This window comes from Bos indicus x Bos taurus, chromosome 5, assembly GCF_003369695.1.
Source record: "Bos indicus x Bos taurus breed Angus x Brahman F1 hybrid chromosome 5, Bos_hybrid_MaternalHap_v2.0, whole genome shotgun sequence".
Classification (NCBI taxonomy): Eukaryota; Metazoa; Chordata; class Mammalia; order Artiodactyla; family Bovidae; genus Bos; species Bos indicus x Bos taurus.
The window spans coordinates 55920209-55934427 of NC_040080.1; the positions used below are offsets into that span (position 1 = coordinate 55920209).

The following is a 14219-nucleotide window of genomic DNA, read 5'->3' on the forward strand; positions in this document are numbered from 1 at the left end:
CTCTAGCCAGTGGCCCTGATCCTTGGGAATGGCCTGGCTGCCAAAAGTAGATGCTCAATATCCTTTCCTTCCTTTCTCCCAAGTCTTGCTGAATCTATGGAAAAGATTTGGAAACCCAAAGGACACTTTACCTGAAATAGCAAAACCACTAAATCCTACAGCAAGCACCAGAAAGGAGATAGCCATCCCTTTGGTATGGGAAAAGCCAACCACGAGGAGCAAGGTTGCCTCCATGCCAAAACCTGTGAATGGAAACAGCAGGGGAAAATGTCATTTTCATGACAGTCAGCCCAAGTTCATGAATTTATCACAAAATTTATTTTCACGGACCCAAGCTTTTAGTACACATATTTTGGCACAATATTTACAATCTTATATTTCTTGACTACACGACTTTGCTAATATTACCCAAGTGTTCTGTGAGCTTTCCAACAATTTCCTGGTGTGCCTTGAACACTGTATAGTCCCAGGAGGTACAATGATGCCCATGGGATGAGGAATGTTTATTATCAGTTGTTCATGGGAAGTTCCCCCTGCCACTTCTAAGACCGTCAGTGATTCTCCATTGATTACACAGGCGATGGTCTCTCACAGAAAATGACACAAAAATAAAATTTAAAAATAAAATTATTTTTATTTTTAAATAATAAAATAATAAAATTATTTTATTATTGCCAAAAGTGATTAGAAAGCAGTAGTGAATATCTGAAACAAAAAGCAGAACCTCACCACCTGTAAAGCATAAGGCAAAATTCTTCCTTTTCAGAAGTGTACCAAGCTTTCAGGCCTCTTTATAATGCCATGAGATATTTGCACATAAAATACAGTGGGACAGAAATACTTTTTGCTGCTTTCATTCAAAATAAGTGAATCCAGCACAATAAAAAAGGGTAAGGAAATGATGAAGATCCTTCTCACCAACACATAAACACACACACATGTTCAGTTGATAGCAGACAGAAAGATGATATAAGTACTGTTTCCAGGGACAGGAAGTACCCTGGGAGGTAGAAGACAGTGAAATGATGCTTCATCCTAGAGACTGTCTGCTGATTCCAGACATCGCTACACGATTGTCCTTTGAGTTACCTCAAAGATAACAGGCCCAAATCAAGTCTCTGTCCCCTATATTCACTCCAAAATAGGCAAAAGATTAAATGAAATTGGATATATAAGGTGTTGAGCATGATCACCGGCCATGGGCATGACTCAACAAATGGTAATTGAATGTTCAAAGCAGAAATCTCAGAATCAACTTGGACTTTTCTCTTTTTCTTCAGTTTTCAGATAAGAATCTATGACATTGGCTTTAGAAATATCTGCTTTTCCTTCCCCTACCATTGTCTTAGTTCTGGACTCTACTACCTCTCACCCAGACAACTTCAAAAACCTCTTTATTGGTCTTCCCATCTCTTTTTCCTCTGATCCATTCTCTGGATCATTATTTTTGTAAACTACAAATCTGATCAATTGCCCCTTTACTTAAAACGCATGTCAGTGGTTCCATACTATAAGTACAGTGTCTATAATAAATTCCTCCTGCTGTCCCAGTTTCATTTTCTGTCACTCTAACCCCCTTGCTCACCATCCAAAGCCCATGGAAAGCCCTCTACTGTTGCACACGTCTCTCCACCATTTCCTGATCACAACACTGTTTTGTGCCTGCACTGTATTTCCACAGACTGTTCCTTCACTTGCAGTACTCCTCTCGTATCACTTACTTCTCATTTCTGGAGAAATCTTACTATTTTTTAAAATCCAGTTCAAATATTGCTTTACTTAGGAAGCTGACAACCCTGCCACTCACCACCACTGAAGCTGACATCTCCTTCTTCTTACTCATTTCATAGAACTTTCCAGCATTGCCCTGTAGTTTTTCATTTGTGTTTCTGTCTTCCCCAACAAAACTGTGATATTATCCAGGGAAGGTACCATGGATATAGTACAGAGCCTGGCAAGTATGTAGTGGGAACTCGATACTTAATGCAAAGGAAAGAAAGGAAAATCAAGATTAAGTTGAAATACAAGCCAAGGCACTTTTTTGTAAACCTTAATAAGTTGCTTACCTTTCTGAATCCATTCTTCAAAACTATTATAGAAATAGGGCAAGCATCAATGATTGTTTTAGATGGTCATCTAAAGAGAATCAGTGAAATTATGGGCACAGAGATGCTTTTTAAACTGTGAGCTTCAAAGACTCACTGATACAGAGAATACATTAGTGCTTGCCAGTGGGAGGATGGAGAGAGGGAGAGGCAATATAGGGGTAAGAGAGTGGAAGGTGCAAACTCCTGGGTGTGAGACAGGCTCAAGGATGTGTGTTGCACAACAGGAAGAACATAGCCACTATTTTATAACAATTCTAAATGGAACAAAAGCTTCAAAAATTGTATTTAAAAGTTTTAAAATTTTAATTAATCAATGTTTTTTTTAAATTGTGGACTTCATACCATTACTGGGCATCCATGTCCCATCACCTCACGGCAAATAAATGGGGAAACAATGGAAACAGTGACAGACTTAATTTCTTAAGGCTCCAAAATCACTGCATATGGTAACTGCAGCCATGGAATTTTGCTCCTTGGAAGAAAAGCTGTGAGAAACCTAGACAGCATATTAAAAAGCAGAGACATTACTTTGCTGACAAAGGACTGTCTAGCCTAAGCTATGATTTTTCCAGTAGTCATGTATGGATGTGAAAGTTGGATCATAAAGAAAGCTAAGTACCAAAGAACTGTTGCTTTTGAACTGCCAGAGTCCCTTGGACAGCAAGATCAAGTCAGTCAACCCTAAAGGAAATCAGTCCTGAATATTCATTGGAAGGACTGATGCTGAAGCTGAAGCTCCAATACTCTGGCCACCTGATGCAAAGAACTAACTCCTTAGAAAAGACTCTGATGCTAGGAAAGATTGAACGCAGGAGGAGAAGGGGATGACAGAGGATGAGATGGTTGGATGGCAACACCGACTCAATGGAAATGAGTTTGAGTAAGCTCTGGGAGTTGGTGATGGACAGGGAAGACTGGAGTGGTGCAGTCCATGTGGTCGCAAAGAGTCGGACACGACTGAGCGACTGAAGTGAACCATGCATTCACGCTCAGTCACTTCAGTCATGTCCGACTCCTTGTGACGCCATGGACAGCAGCCCCCCAGGCTCCTTTGTCCATGGGATTATCCCAGCAAGAACACTAGAGTGGGTTGCTACTTCTTCCTCCAGGGGATCTTCCTGACCTAGGGATCAAACCAGTGTCTTTTGTGTCTCCTGCATTGGCAGGTTATTTTTCCCTGTATATAATTCAAATTGTGGAAACAAAATTAATAACAAGTAGTAATGGTATAAGGTCTTCCCAGGTGGCTCAGTGGTAAAGAATCCGCCTGCTGATGCAGGAGAAGTGGGTTCAATCCTTGAGTCAGGAAGATCCCCTAGAGAAGGAAATGGCAACCCACTCCAGTATTCTTGCCTGGAAGATTCCATGGACAGAGGAGCCTGGCAGGCTATAGTCTAGGGAGTAGCAAAGAGTTGGACATGGCTGAGCACACACACACACACACACACACACACACCACACACACACACACACCATTGTATACTATTTGTGTTTTGGAAGTGGCCTGTCTTACACAACAAGGCACATGGCTCAAACTTCCCTTATCTTAACACTATTAAAAAAGTGGAACCAGAAAGTTTATTCCCCCAAAAGAATTAGAATAAAGACATTGTGTGAATAAAATCTATAAATGATACATTGATTCATCAATAAGGGAAAAAAAAGATTTTTTCCAAATAATGGACTTTCAAAGAAAGAAAAATCATTTAAGAGCATAGTGACTCCTATCTACAGTGAAAATGCTAGGACTATATGTTTCAGGAGCTGAAGGATAAAATTTAAACTTTATGGGTAATCAAGAGATCCTAGGAAGTGAAACTATTCCAGGCTGACAAGAACTAGAATTGAAAGGTCTGAGACATGTTTTCATTTCATATTAAAACAACCTGAAGTTCACATAGGCAACCAATTCAGCCAGACTGGGATTTTTTTACCTCAGTCACATTTTCCACCTTCTATATTGTTGTCCAGACACTCAGTCATGTCCGACTCTTTGAGCCCCCATGAACGGCAGCACACCAGGCTTCCCTGTCATATCTTTTTAAAAAATATCTCTTTTTTGGCCACATGACCAAAATAGTACCCCACATCTTAGTGCCCCAACCAGGGATTGAACCCAGGCCCTTGTCAGTGACAGCACAGAGTTCTAACTGCTGGAGCGCCCAGGAATTTGCAAATCATCATATCTCAGGTTGCACAAGTACAGGCTGAATGACCACTAGGCAGGGGTGTTACGGACACTCAAGTATCAACTAGGGGATGGACTTAGGGGCCTTTAAGAGCCTTCTCAGTGCTTAGACATAACCTCAAAAATATGGTTTGCAATTCAGTTTCATCTCATTCTATAAAAGCTGCTTAAGCCACCTATGAAATCCACAGTACCTCCGCAGTTCATGATTTTTCTGACAGCAGTTGTGGTCAGAATTTTTCTGCTTCTTAAATAATCAGCCAGTTGTCCTCCAATAGGCACAATGATCGTCATAACCATGTGTGGGACTGCTGACAAGAGACCCACCTGGAATGAAAAGAAACAGTGAGCTGTTTTTAGTTACTTCTAAAAGATGTACTTCTTTAACATGCATCTCCACTGACCCCTCACCCTCACCACCAAATTTAATCATCTAATTATATGGGACTGAGACAGGCCTGAAGTTTGTAATGAATAAACAATGAATGAGTGAACAACTTTAAGAATAGACCTACTCGTCTCCTCTACCAGATAGGAAGCTCCTTGGGATGGGTAGGTCTATTCTTAAAATTGTTCACAAAGGTCCCAGTACCCAGTGGGTGTTTGACTACCTGGCACATGGCAGTCAGACTCTTGGCACAGAGTGGGTGCTCCCTGATAGCAGCCACTGCTGGTTGTGCTAGCTCTTCCACAGTCCCTTCTGACAGTACCTGTAGCTATGCAGATATCTACCTCTACTAGGCCTCTGTTCTTTATCCTGTGGGAAGGAGACTTAATACTTTTAGGATGACAGCTTATGTTTTACCATCCACACTCTTCCTACCTGAAACACAGGCAACCTAATAGCAATGGTTGGGGACATTGTAAAATGTTCTTTCTAAACCATAAAGTACTGGTCATTAGTGCTATGACTGTGATCTGCAAAATGAGCTTTAAGGTTCTTACTGCTCCTCCCTGAATAATTTATAGGCAAAAAAAAAACCTCGCACCCTTAAATCTTTTGATCTTTGCCTAATATGCAGTTCTTGAGTCAGCTTCAGAAACACTTTGAGAATGGGGAGAACATAAATCTTTAAAAGCAGCTTAATACAGCTCTGATCCTTACTAAGAAGAAATTAAATAGCTATGTATATTGTGCATAGAATGCATAACTTGTCTGACCTCCAGGGTATTAGGTGTCACAGAACTGTTATGAATTTTGATCAGTAATGTAATTATTTTATCAAGCAAAGATTTTTGCAGTGGAAGCAAGAGATTTAAAGTTCAAGAATCTGTATGTTTACCTTACTTATTGCAAATCCAAAGACCTCTTCAAAGTAAGCAGGCTGACTTATTAACAGCAAATAAAATGTCCAGCTTCTGCAAAAATTGGCCACAATGATTGCATACACTGGCAATGACGTGAAAAATCTTTTCCATGGTGTATTAAATTTCTAGAAAGCGAAAATACAGTGAGATTTTTAGTGAATATACTGACAGATTAATTTTCTTATGAGGCTAACACAATCACTGAAAGAAATACTCATAAAAAAGAGGGAAGTCTTCATCTCTCCCTCTCTACTTACCCTGAGACTAACCAAGTTGGCTCCTTCTCCTATACTTGTCTCTATATAGGTCCTCTCCTCCTGGGATATTGTTGGGTGAGCTGCTGGACATTCATAGGCCTGCAACAGCCAAAACATGTACCAAATAATCCCCAAAATACCTGCAATCGAAAAACAAAAAGCTTGATGATATCGTCTCATTTTCTTCCATCTCTAAATTTGTCAAATTTCAAAGTATTCTCAAATGGCACTATATTCAGCTAGGAGAAAGCATTTGGTTGATTTTTTCCTGTCATTATGTTATTAACTGGTATTTAAAGAAAGATTATGTTCTGCTCATTAAGAAATTCAACTTTTATATACACATTCAATGAATCATCGTTAGACAAGTATTCCATTTATGTGATAAACTTGTCTTCAGTTCAGTTCAGTTGCTCAGTCGTGTCCCACTCTTTGCGACCCCATGAATCGCAGCTTGCCAGGCCTCCCTGTCCATCACCAACTCCCGGAGTTCACTCAGACTCACATCCATCGAGTCAGTGATGCCATCCAGCCATCTCATCCTCTGTCGGCCCCTTCTCCTCTTGCCCCCAATCCCTCCCAGCATCAGAGTCTTTTCCAATGAGTCAACTCTTCACATGAGGTGGCCAAAGTACTGGAGTTTCAGCTTTAGCAACATTCCTTCCAAAGAAATCCCAGGGCTGATCTCCTTCAGAATGGACTGGTTGGATCTCCTTGCAGTCCAAGGGACTCTCAAGAGTCTTCTCCAACACCACAGATCAAAAGCATCAATTCTTTGGCACTCAGCCTTCTTCACAGTCCAACTCTCACATCCATACATGACCACTGGAAAAACCATAGCCTTGACTAGACAGACCTTTATTGGCAAAGTAATGTCTCTGCTTTTCAATATGCTATCTAACTCGTCTTAGTGATCCTTATTTTCATACAGTAAACTCTTAAGCCAACCCCATTAGATAGTCAAATGCCATATCTATCAATTACCCACGTGCGCGTGTGTGCTCAGTCAGTTCAGTCCTGTCCAACTCTTCATGACCCTATGGATTGTAGCCCAGAAGGCTCCTCTGTCCATGAGAATCTCCAGGCAAGACTATTGAAGTGGGTTGCCATTCCCTCCTCCAGGGGATCTTCCCAACCCAGGGATCAGACCTCCGTTTCCTGCATCTCCTGCATTGGCTGGGGATTCTTCACCACTGAGCCACCCAGGAAGCCCAGTTACCCATGGGAACTCATGAAATCAAATCACTCACCATAAGTATAAAAGACAGAGGCCCATCCAATGTACTGGACCAACACCCCAGCCAGCGGCATGGCAATCACTGCTCCTGCATAGGAACCTAGGACAAGAAAAGTTGAAGGAAACTTACCAGTCATCAGGCAAGCCCATCCAACCCATTTAGAGTTCAGCAGTCAGCCTGAAGACCAATCACACTGAGTGGGAGTTAGGATGCCTCTGTGCAGAGGGGCTGGCTAACTCCCACCGTGCCTAAAAACAGGCCTCCAAGAGAAAAAGGTCTCCAGGATACCCTTTAACTTCATCCAGACGGCATGGAAGGATTAGACAGAGATGGCTCAGGCACCTTGATTTGGAATTACAAGAAAATGGAATGAAAAAAATGAGAAAAATGTGACAGAACTCTGAAAAATTCAAACAGGCACAGTATTGGGTGCTGAAGACAGAAAGTGAAGGAACAGGGAGTTCCCTGGTGGTCCAGTGGTTAAGACTCTGTGCTTCCATTGCACAGAGGGTATGGGTTCGATCCCGGGTCAGGAAATTAACATCCCACATGCTTGGAGTACAGCCAATAAGTAAATAAATAGCCAGAACATTAAAAAGAAAGAAAGAAAGTGAAGGCATTTGTGTATCTATCTCTCAGGGTTCACAATTCAGAAGGATTATTACCTAGATCTTTATTTAAAAAAATTTTTCTTTTCCCAGTTTTATTGAGATATAATTATATTGATATATAATTCACCTAGGTCTTTAAATAAGGAACTTCAAACTATGAAAGGATCATGCTTTTTAGTGTCTCAATTTTTTTTTTTTTTTAAAATACCAGAAAACTGTTAAATTTCAGGATGGCAGGATGACCAGGATAGCTACTGTCTTCATCCGCCTCCTAAATGGGTACACTTTTTAGTTTCTTACTTTGAAATACCTAACCTTGTACATACTTACCTATGTGTGGATGTTTATCTTGTCTAGACAAGATAACAAGGGCTAGAGGCAGTGACCTCACCTTCACTATCTCCTGCAGCTCTATGATATCTGGTGGAGAGACACGAGCCCTGCGAACTCCCAATAAATATTAACTGAATCAAAAAAATTACTATATGAAATTCCCTCTGGGTATGAGTGGAAAAAATTCTTGCTTCAGCACAAGTGAGCAGCAAAAGGAAATGCTGTATCCCATAACCCAGTGCTAAGGAAGATCTTTGGGAAACGGGAGCTTGGAGAGCTTACAGACAAAGAAATTAAATCCCATCTTTCCAAGTTGGGCCCAGTGGGCTATGAAAGGCCTGACCTGGAATCCCGGATCTGAACATCAGGACCCCTGCGGAAGTCTCTCAATTCCTCCAAATCATTTTTCTCAGATGGAAGTGAAATCTCTGTCTTACCAGGTTGTTTTGAGGAGTAAATAAGTTATTACATGAAGGTACTCTAATTAAGTGTTACATAAACACCAACTAGAGTTGTGGTTATCATGTCTCCTTTACACACAGAAGGTCCTGGGTTCGAGTCCCAATAGAACCAAGCCAACAGGGCTGCTTTTTAGAGCTTCCCAGGTGGCATTAGTAGTAAAAGAATCTGCCTGCAATGGAAGGGACCTAGGTTTGATCCCTGGATCAGGAAGATCCCTTGGAGAAGGAAACGGCAACCACTCCTGTATTCTTGCCTGGAGAATTCCATGGATAGAGGAGCCTGGTGGGCTTCAGTCTATGGGGTCACAAAGAGTCAGACACGACTGAGGAACTAACACTCTCACTTTCAAACATCAACGATTCTGCTATTGTGTACAGAATAATACTGCTACTGCTAAGTTACTTCAGTCATGTCCGACTCTGTACATAGATGGCAGCCCACCAGGCTCCCCCATCCCTGGGATTCTCCAGGCAAGAACACTGGAGTGGGTTGCTATTTCCTTCTCCAATGCAGGAAAGTGAAAAGTGAAAATGAAGTCGCTCAGTCGTGTCTGAATTTTAGCGACCCCATGGACTGCAGCCTACCAGGCTCCTCCATCCATGGGATTTTCCAGGGAAGAGTACTGGAGTGGGGTGCCACTGCCTTCTCCAACAGAATAATAGAGCACTTTTAATTTTTTTAACCTCAGACTTCCTCAGACCGATAAGGCAAATGTTCCAGGACATATCATCTATAAAGAAGAGCTACAGATCTGATTCCTCTGTGGGTATGGAGAAGGTGGTCTCTTTTCTTGGAGCAAATACCCTGGGAGTGGGAGGTGGGAGCTCCAGTTTAGATGATGCAAATAGGGAGGGTCAGGGGATAACCATCTATTGAACTTATATGCAGAATACATCATGAGAAATGCTGGGCTGGAGGAAGCACAAGCTGGAATCAAGATTCCCGGGAGAAATATCAATAACCTCAGATATGCAGATGACACCACCCTTATGGCAGAAAGTGAAGAGGAACTAAAAAGCCTCTTGATGAAAATGAAAGAGGAGAGTGAAAAAGTTGGCTTAAAACTCAACATTCAGAAAACGAAGATCATGGCATCTGGTCCCATCACTTCATGGCAAATAGATGGGGAAACAGTGGAGACAGTGTCAGACTTTATTTTTCTGGACTCCAAAATCACTGCAGATTGTGACTGCAGCCATGAAATTAAAAGATGCCTACTCCTTGGAAGGAAAGTTATGACCAACGTAGATAGCATATTAAAAAGCAGAGACATTACTTTGCCAATGAAGGTCCATATAGTCAAGGCTATGATTTTTCCAGTGATCATGTATGGATGTGACAGTTGGACTATTAAGAAAGCTGAGCGCCAAAGAATTGATGCTTTTGAACTGTAGTGTTGGAGAAGACTCTTGAGAGTCCCTTGGACTACAAGGAGATCCAACCAATCCATCCTAAAGGAGATCAGTCTTGGGTGTTCATTGGAAGGACTGATGCTGAAGCTGAAACTCCAATACTTTGGCCACCTGATGGGAAGAGATGACTCATTGGAAAAGACCCTGATGCTGGGAAAGATTGAGGGCAGGAGGAGAAGCAGACAACAGAGGATGAGATGGCTAGATGGCATCACTGGCTCAATGGACATGGGTTTGGGTGGACTCTGGGAGTTGGTGATGGACAGGGAGGCCTGGCACGCTGCAGTTCATGGGGTTGCAGAGTCAACTAAGCAACTGAACTGAACTGAATATAAAATGCATTGAGTGCTTTCTGTGTGATTTCTAGTATTGTGCCGAGTACTCTGGACCCCTGATTTTATTTAACCTTTTTTTCAACCTAGTAACACTGGTACTAGTGTCATTCCCATTTTACAAGAATGCTTGGGATGGGAGGTAAATTTCCTGAGGTTACATCGGTGTGAGTGACCAGAATCTAGGTCTGCAGGAATCCAAAGCCTTTAACCTTAACTGTTTAATAATTCAGTCCTGCTTCTTCCATTCAACAATAGCCAATAATTCCTCATAGCAAGAAGCACTCTTCCATTGAGGACATTTTACAGCTTGAAATTGTCCTTTCCTGTCTTTTAGACAACTCTTCCTCATCCTTCCAAATGTGGTTGAATGTGATCTCCTATCACACCCATAGGTCCTGAGCATACCCCAATAGCGCTCTCCACCCATATTACCCTAACTGCACCTTGATCCCTCTGTGTGGTCACCACAGAGGAAGAGGAGGGTACTTATTGAATGGCATAGACATAGAGGAGTAGCTGAACTGGGGATGAGAGAGTCCCCAGTTCTGTCCTCACTTTCTATGAGAATTTATATCTTTTTTCCCCCTCCCTGAGCATCAGTCTCCTCTACTATAAAACAATGGAGTTAGAAAAAGAATTCAGATTTGTGGCTATCAGAGGCAGAGGTGGGTAGAGGGGAAATCATATGAAGGCAATAAAAAAGTACAATTTGCCAGGTATAAGTAAGTACTAGAGGTGTATCATACAACATAATAAAGATAACTAACACTGATGTATGTTGTAAATGAAAGTTGGTAAGACAGTAAAGCCTAAGAATTCTCATCACAAGGAAAAAAGATTTTTTGCCTATTTCTTTGATGTTGTATCTGTGTGAGGTGATGACATTCACTAACCTAATGTGACAAATATTTCATGATGTATGTAAGTCAGATCATTACATTGAACACCTGAAATGTAAACAGTGCTGTATGTCTCTTCCATCTCAATAAAACTAGGGGAAAACAAAACCAAAAAGCTATGTCTTTGAATAAAGCCAGTTTTATTTCTTTAAAAATTAAAATTAATTTAAAAAATAAAACAATGAATGTGACTAGATGTTTTCTAAAGACTCTTCCAACTGCAATACTTTTTAAGTATAAGAACCATTTATTTCCGAGCCTGGGTTTACTTCTAATGACATTTTTGCTGTGCTCTTCTTTGAAACCAAGGCCACACCTTAGCTGGGAAATGCAATAAAGCCTGTGACCTTGATCAGGTAACTTTCCTTGAGCATCAAATCATTTCTTAAATTAGCCATTTTAGGGCTATAAAAACACTAGGAATGGGGAGTGGCTGCTGGTTGTTCTTGTTTGCTGGCAAATCAAAATAAAAGGCCTTTTAAGTAAATCATCTGAAGAAAACAGGTCAAGGTCAGCTGCGGCAGAATCTTACATCCTTCTAGAGTTGGTATAAGATCAGTAGGGGAGGTGGAGTTGATCTTGAACTGCAAGCAAGAGGACAAAAATGGTTCCTAAGGATGGGGGAGACTAAAGATGTAAAGGCATCTCAGCTGTGCGTGCATTTCCAAATGAGACACAAAATAGTCACGTGGGTGAATGTTTCACACCAAATTCCCTGGGATCCTTTATTACTACTATTGCTGTTACTACTGCTGCTGCTGCTGCTGCTGCTAGCACTATTACTACTTGTGCAGGTATAGAAGAGAGAGTGAAAGTGTTAGTCACTCAGCTGTGTTCAACTCTTTGTGACCCCAGGAACTGTAGCCCACCATGCTCCTCTGTCCATGGAATTCTCCAGGCAAGAATACCGGAGTTGGTTGCCATTTCCTTCTCCAGGGGATTTTCCTGACCCAGGGATCAAACCCAGGTCCCTGCATTGCAGGCAGATTCTTTAATGTCTGAGCTATCAGGGAAGCCCCAAAGAAGGAGAGGGAAAAATAAGTAAATATATTCAGAGAAGTAAAGCTTCCTCCTTAGCTAAAATGTACAGGTTAGCTTGTGTTAGGAAAGATATGCTAGCTTGAAAAACTAAGCAGACCTAAATTCTGATCCTAATTCTGTGTGGGCCCATTGTTAACTTTTGTGGCCTAAGTCACTTTTGTCTTCTTGGGCCTCTTTCCCCATTAAAAAAATATTTGCAAATATTGGTGGCAGCACATGCTGTTATTGTTCAAATATTGATGGGTACCTAGTAGAGTCTTCTGAACACTGATTATTCTCAGAGATTCATAGAGGGGCCAGTCCCAAAGGCATGGTTTCAAATGAGGCAACCTTAGCAAGGTGAAATTTGGACACCTAGGAGTTAAAGTCACATTAGTACTTAAGGGCTATTAATTTGCTTTTGGGTAAAATGGATGATGTACTCTTCATTTTTTTTTTTCTGGAAGATAATAGCAAAAGTTGATTAAATGGTCTCTATGACAAATCACTGCAGATGGTGAATGCAGCCATGAAATTAAAAGACGCTTGCTCCTTGGAAGAAAAGCTATGGCCAACCTAGACAGCATATTAAAAGGCAGAGACATTACTTTACCAACAAAGGGCTGTCTAGTCAAAGCTACAGTTTTTCCAGTAATCATGTATGGATGTGAGAGTTGGACTATAAGGAAAGCTGAGCGCCGAAATATTGATGCTTTTGAACTGTGGTGTTGGAGAAGACTCTTGAGAGTCCCTTGGACTGCAAGGAGATCCAACCAGTCCATCCTAAAGGAGATCAGTCCTGGGTGTTCATTGGAAGGACTGAAGCTGAAGCTGAAACTCCAATACTTTGGCCACCTGATGGGAAGAACTGACTCATTGGAAAAGACCCTGATGCTGGGAAAGATTGAGGGAAGGAGGAGAAGGGGACGTCAGAGGATGACATGGTTGGATGGCATCACTGATGTGATGGACATGAGTTTGAGTAGGCTCTGGATGTTAGTGATGGAAGGACATGGACAGGGAAGCCTGGTGTGCTGCAGTCCATGGGGTTGCGAAGAGTCGGACATGACTGAGCACCTGAACTGAGCTGAACTGATGACAGTGTGTACAATGTAGTGTGTGGTGAGGAAAGCTTTGAATCAAGAATCTAATGTTCTAGCTCCTGCTCCATTCTTTGGTAGCTATGTGATCTTGAGCAAGTCACTGGACTTCTGTTTTAGTTCAATGAAATGAGATTTAAAATTTTAGTTTTAATTTCTCCATATGTAAAAAGAAAAGGACTGGGGCCTTGACTATTCTATATCTTCTACTTTCAACTTTGGGAAATATTTGTTGGCTAATCCTACAACTTCCAATGACTATTTTCTTACTTTTCTCTATTAAAGACGTTAGAAAAGCTAGGCACTGGCTTTCCCAGCTTTCTCTGTAGTTAGTAAAGCCTATGACACAGTTAGGACCAAGCAAATAAAACTGGAAGCCTGCTAGGGGGATTGGGAAAGCTTTTTCTTTCCTGATGAAAAAGAATAGAGGTGGTTAGGACACCCATCCCCTCTTCTTTCTGCTTTTAGTGTGGACTTAATGCCTGGAATTGTGGTAGCCATTTTGTGACATGAGGAATATGCATGAATGCAAAAAGTTATCACTCTAAGGACAGTGGAGTAGAAAGTCAGAACATGCACAGGGCCTGGATAGACTACAGGCCAGCAAAATCAACACTAGCAACCAAACATTCACCTTTGGACTTCTGTTATGTGAAAAAATTAATTTTATTTAGCAAGGTCTTCATCTCAAGCCAAAAGCATTCCTATATGAAACTTGCTATTATTCCAATACACTCACCACAAAAGGAGGTTGTAGCCAGTCTGCTTCTCTCCAAAGGTGGTGCCCACTTACTCCACATCCCGTGACACGCTGGGTATGTCACACCCTGGCAAAACAGATGAAAATGGATGATTTGATTTGACTCCAGTTTCATTTTATGTTTCAAACTTGGACTTTGCCTCTTTGACACTACAATATAAAAGCCCAACTTACAGAAACTAAATAAC

The 14219-nt window shown here is 41.4% G+C and overlaps 1 protein-coding gene across 1 annotated transcript in view; it reads right to left on the reverse strand.

Annotated features, from left to right (window-relative positions):
- Window positions 1–14219, reverse strand: part of SLC17A8 (solute carrier family 17 member 8) — a 40162-nt gene that overhangs the window by 8633 nt on the left and 17310 nt on the right. Inside the window, exons 5-10 of the mRNA XM_027542042.1 lie at window positions 14011–14098; window positions 7112–7198; window positions 5862–6001; window positions 5580–5729; window positions 4491–4623; window positions 132–242 (exon numbers count right to left, since the gene is read on the reverse strand). Coding sequence (XP_027397843.1) covers window positions 132–242; window positions 4491–4623; window positions 5580–5729; window positions 5862–6001; window positions 7112–7198; window positions 14011–14098 — 709 coding nt within the window. The remainder of the gene's footprint in view (window positions 1–131; window positions 243–4490; window positions 4624–5579; window positions 5730–5861; window positions 6002–7111; window positions 7199–14010; window positions 14099–14219) is intronic.